Genomic DNA, 5,683 nt, shown 5'->3' with positions numbered 1-5,683 from the left:
GACTCTCAGGGGCTAAGTCCCCGTGGTACGCGGCACCCGCGCAACCATCACGAAGACTTAGTTCTTCGCCAGTACCGCGCCCCGCCCCTACTGGTTCCCTGCGTTCCCCTGTCCCCGGGATCCTGGCTTCTGCCAGCGACCCTTGAGGACGGGCTTGGGGAAGGACCGTCTGCGGAGTCTTTCCGCGGGACAGTCGCGCTTGAAGTGGCCCATCTTCCCACAGCCGAAGCAGCGGATGTCACGCTGTTCGGCGGACCCGAGTTCCATGGGAACTGGTCCGTTGGGGCTTGTTCGACCGGGAGCCGACAAGGAACTCCCAGGCCACGCTGAGGCCGGCGTACGCGCCTGGCGATGGCTGTATTCTTCTTGAAGAGCCACTTGAATCGCCTCTTCAAGGGTGCTTGCCTGCACCCGGAACAGCTGAGTGCGTGCGGGGCCCACTCGAAGGCCGTTCATGAACACAGTCATCTTGATGTGTTCATTGAGTGGGTTTCCCACTAGGGACGCCGTGAGCTCCCGTATCTCTTGCACATACTCGTGCAGTTTCGCGTCTTCCTTGTTTACACGCGAGGAAGCGCGAACGCTGGGCGGTACTCGTAGTTCGCCGGGAGGAACGCGGCTCGGAGCTGTTCGCACAGCTGAGCCCAGGATGTGAAACATCCAGGGGATGTCGCTTCCCGAGTGTACACCCAACTCTTAGCACGACCGCTAAGGTTGGAGAGTGCAAAAGCAACACGCAGTTGCTCGGTCGAGATCAGAGCCGCGTCCATCGCGAGCTCTACTTCTCGGACCCAGAAGTGAAGGTTCTCGCCTTCCTTCCCTTCATACGGCTTTACCTTCAGCCGTATTGGCTTCGGGTGAGGCGGGTTTGCTTCCGCCGCCGGAGCCTGCAGGTTCTCCCGCACATGCGCGATGAGGCCCTGCTCGTACGCGTCGAATGCATTGACGCGCTCGAGCTGCTCAGCCGGTGTTGATACCACCAGGCTCTGCAGGGCCTCCATCCCGAAGATGCCTGCCATCTTCCGAACCGACTCGAACTGAGAGTCGTTCATATGGGAGAAGTCGTTCCTATCCATGGCAACGAACTTCGGAGGTTCAGGTAGTCTACCCGCGATGGCGTGGATTGACTACAAGTGCTACCAAGTGTGACGGGGTCACACAGCACCTTGCGCTAGAGGAAGTTATCTTCCGAGAGTATACAAACTCTCAGTGAACGGCAGTTCACTGGTCCCCTCTTTAATTAAAGAGAGCGAAGTGACCTAAATAAGGTAGATTGTAAACTGAGTATATTTATAGGTAGGTTAAGTTTGTGGTTAATACAAACTATCAGTTACCTATAGAAATGCAATGTCATTTAACCAATGGTTGGTTTTGAATGACCTTGGTACCTTGTACCAAATATCCCGGAGTATGACATGTCATACTCCTGAAGTGTGAAGTGTCACACTTCATGTAACCAGGGTACACTTAGTGCTACGTACCCCGTTACAGAAAATTTTAATTTTAAGGATCAGAACCTGTTCGCTGAATTGTTGCTGCTATCGTTTTAGTTATACGAATTTGTAGAAGCTACCTCAGGAAAACCTTTAATTTTAAGGATCAAAACCTGTTCGCTCTGTTGTTGGCTACTCAGGAAACCTTTGAGGATACACCTGATCACCGTATTTATCTTTATATATTTTGTGTAAGCGTTTTAGCTTTGTTCATTTCTTAAACTGCCATTGTTTTGCTCTTTCATATGTGGATATTTCTTCACAATGTGTGGTTTGTTTTTTGTTTTTCCGCTGCTGAGGTCTTATAGAATTGCCTCTTAATTTCATGAAATGGTTGATATAGGTGCTGCAGTCATTTTCAATTTGTTCTGACTATTGTTATTGAGAGCTTATAGTTTTCAAATATTTTTGAAGAAAGGCTACAGCTTTTAAAAGCATAAATAACATCAAACAGTGTCATCGGTAGCGTACGCATCATATTTGCAGTAAGTGTGCAGGCTCTCGTCGTTGGGGTTATTTTTCTCCCTAGAGGCTCATCGAGTTGTTTCTCGTTTGGAAGTTTATAATTTTATTTTTACTTCGCAAGCGCTAGCGATAGATTTTGCTAACTATCGAATTCATTGTAGATGGAATTGATGCAGTAAAACTATAGTTTGCTTTCTGTAGACAGAGGCTTCTGTAGGCTTGTCTTGTAGTCATAAAGTGTTGAATTTTTTTTCTCATTCTTTTGGTACTGTTATGCTGGAAATGTTTGAAACTTTTGCCAGCGACAATAAATGTTAAAGTTTGGCGAATGCATGAATAGTTTTTGCCGTTGATGCCTCCCAGTTTCATACATTTCATTAAGTATTTCTCTCTCAACGTTTGGGGTATATATATTTTTTTTTTCTCGTACAAACAAGGCAGCCTTTGTATAATTTGCAATTTTGTTTTTGCATCTTGCAAATTGCATGTATGATTTTATTCATAAATTTCTTTTGTGAATGTGGCATAAATATGTTTTGAGCAGCTAGGTAGCAACGCTTGCACCAAAGCAATATTAGGAGCACACTTCACTCACATTTTATCTAGCTCACAGCTTTGGGGTAATTTTCTCCCTGGTGGCTCTTCGGATTGTATTCCGGATTCTATTATACTTCGAAGTAGTGAGAAGCATGCACAATGGTTAGTCAATTGACAGAGACATTGCTCATGCAAAAAAGTGTTATTGCTTCGTAAGGCTCAATACGCAGTGCGTATGGTACGGAGTCCAGGGAGATTCTCCTCTGGCTCAATACGCAGTGCGTATGGTACGGAGTCCAGGGAGATTCTCCTCTGGCTCAATACGCAGTGCGTATGGTACGGAGTCCAGGGAGATTTTCCTCTGGCTCGATACCGCGTGGCAGACGTGCTGCTCACCGCGTGCAGCTCGTTTGCTGGCGTAGAGGGCAACATGGCCTCCCAGCATGGCGATCTATTGCACATGCAGCGCTACAGCTCAGTGGCTGGCGCAAAGTTGGCAACGTGGCCTAACGCAGGCAAGTGTCCGTCCAGCGATTTCTCTCTCAGGTCTCCTTCACCTCATTGTGCCCCTGGTCATTCATGCGGCTTGGAGGTGTGTGGTCTTGCCGCGTCCAGCTCGCCCCTGGCGAAACGTTGGGCTTATAACCTGTTGGAGGGATGATTTGCGCAGAGTTGTTAGGGCAGTACAGTACGGAGTGAGGACAAAAGTAGAGTGGTCTAGGCGGCCATAGTGGAGAGGAAGTCTTGAGTGTAGAAGGAGAAGACGCTTGTGGTGGACTTGGTAAAAGAAGAAGTGATGAATTATAGAGTCTGGTGTTCTGGAGGGGAGTTACTCTTCCACCAACCAGTCCAGTTATATACGATTTCTCTATATGAAATAGTACAGTTATATTCCACTAGATAGTCATCATCACTGCTTACTTCGACAGCAGTTCATGTGTGCACTACTACAGTATTTGTGGAAGTCTTCTCCTTGGCCCTTTACGAAAGAGTCTTCATAGTATCGGTACACTCACAGCACTGTGCAATATTTCTCGCCTCGTCGATACAGTAGTATGCAACACCTCAAGAAGCTATCATAGGAAGTTCTGTATTTTTCTTCTCTCACTAAGCATATATAGGAAACACCGCTACTCACTCCTCCACGACAAAACAAAGAGAAGCGATCGCGGTGACAATAGCTACGGGCAGCTCTGCTCTGGAACCAGCAGCTGCAACCCGCTACCAGTCGAAATCTACCACTTTAACCTTGAGACTTATGCCTCGTTCAAGATCGTCGTCTTGATGATGCGGCCAGTCACCACGTACGGGTCCATGTTGGACGCTGGGCGACGGTCCTCGAAGTAGCCCTTGCCCTCGGCCTCCGCCACACGCGGAATGCGGATCGACGCGCCACGGTTGGCCACGCCGTACGAGAACGTGTCCATGCTGGCCGTCTCGTGGCGGCCCGTCAGACGACGCTCGTTGCCCGTGCCGTACGCCGCAATGTGCTCCTTGTGCTTCAGCTTCATCTTCTCGATGGCCTCGATGATCTTGGCCATGCCGCCCTCCTCACGCATCGCCTTGGTCGAGTAGTTGGTGTGGCAGCCAGCGCCGTTCCAGTCGCCAGGGATCGGCTTCGGGTCCCACGACACGTTCACGCCAAAGTCCTCGCACACACGCAGCAGAATGTAGCGAGACATCCACAGGTGGTCGCCAGACTCAATGCCCGTGCACGGACCCACCTGGTACTCCCACTGGCCAGGCATCACCTCGGCGTTGATGCCAGAGATGTTGATGCCAGCGTACAGCGATGCGCGGTAGTGAGCGTCCACAATGATACGGCCGAACACCGAGTGCGCACCGGCACCGCAGTAGTACGGACCCTGCGGACCAGGGAAACCTCCCTTCGGCCAGCCGTACGGGGTCACGCCGTCCTTCTCGAACAGAGTGTACTCCTGCTCAATACCGAACCACGGCTCCTCGCCCTCAGCAGCCTTCATGACACGAGCAGCGTCAGCACGCGTGTTGTTGGCGATGGGCGTCATGTCGGGCTTCAGGCAGTCGCACAGCACCAAGATGTGCTGGCCGCGACGGAACGGATCCTTGAAGATGGCGAGGAAGAACCATCTCCTGCGTAAGACGATAGAGAAAATCTGGTTAGACGCCATACACGCCAAGATGCAGCAGCATTTCCGACAGTGGGTGGACTTGACGAAGGCTGAGGCAGCGAAAGAGAATATTGAAAAGCCAAATGCTGCGCTGGCGGCCATCCCAGCCAAAGTTTGGTGGAAACGGTCGGTGTCCACGATGCGTTTTTGCTTTTTAGAGTGGAAAACGACTGTCGAATCGAGCAAGAAACAGCGTCAAGCTGAGCAGAAACTCCTTTTTTTCCAGCAAGCACGTCTCGTTGCAATGTGCTTCAACGCTTGGTCGAAATTTGTGGTGATGGAGAGGGAAGAAGAAGACCGAAAACAACAATTTGCTCGATGGTTGATCAGATTTCAACGTCGAAAACAACAACGTGCCATGACATTTTGGAAGAATCTGGTGATCCGCAACCAACTGCAGGACCTGGAAGAGCTGAGGAGAGCGAGAAACACTCAGCAAGAGGAACTGCAACTCCAAAGGGAAGAAATCGACCTGCTGATGCAACAGGCCGCAGACACGAAGCGCCAATTGGCTGCTGCCACCGACGTCCACGACGAATCTACAACGAAGTTGCAGTACTTGACGGAGTATGGATTACTATCGAAATATTTCAACGCGCTTAAATTTCAGGTCTCGATGAGAAGATATCGACATCAAGCCGCTCACTTTTCCCAAAAGAATGCTCGTCGACAGCATCTCGCAGAACTGTTCTCCACTTGGTTTAATTTTACGCAAAAGAGTCGTGTATTAAAGCTACGTGTTGCTGAAAGTATCGGACGAAGTACTACTTTTCTCTCTCGTAGTATACTACGACAATGGCGCTCTATTGCGCATCAACGACGCGTAATCAAACAAAAGCAGCGTAAACTACAGCGACGAGTCGGTAGACGAATTCTAACGAGCTTGTTCATAGCCTGGCGCCTAATGTCAGATCTCGAACTCCTGGCTTCTCTCTTAACTTCACATAGTTGTTTTGCTGGAAGAGATTTCGTCAGAATGCCTGCTGTCATCTCTGTAGTTGCGCAATATGCTAAGACGACCCATTCAGCAAGACCCCT

At 49.8% G+C, this 5,683-nt stretch overlaps 1 protein-coding gene across 1 annotated transcript; it reads right to left on the bottom strand.

Annotated features, from left to right (window-relative positions):
- Positions 1-3,563: 3,563 nt before the first annotated feature.
- On the bottom strand, positions 3,564-4,747 carry PITG_14180 (glutamine synthetase; the record flags this gene model as incomplete). Its single annotated transcript, XM_002899243.1, has 1 exon — positions 3,564-4,747. The coding sequence occupies one exon, from the start codon at positions 4,745-4,747 to the stop codon at positions 3,752-3,754; it is 996 nt and encodes a 331-aa protein (XP_002899289.1).
- Between the last annotated feature and the right edge of the window lie 936 nt (positions 4,748-5,683).

This window comes from Phytophthora infestans, genomic scaffold (assembly GCF_000142945.1).
Source record: "Phytophthora infestans T30-4 supercont1.32 genomic scaffold, whole genome shotgun sequence".
In the NCBI taxonomy this organism is placed as follows: domain Eukaryota; phylum Oomycota; class Peronosporomycetes; order Peronosporales; family Peronosporaceae; genus Phytophthora; species Phytophthora infestans.
This window is presented reverse-complemented; position numbering and strand designations above follow the sequence as displayed.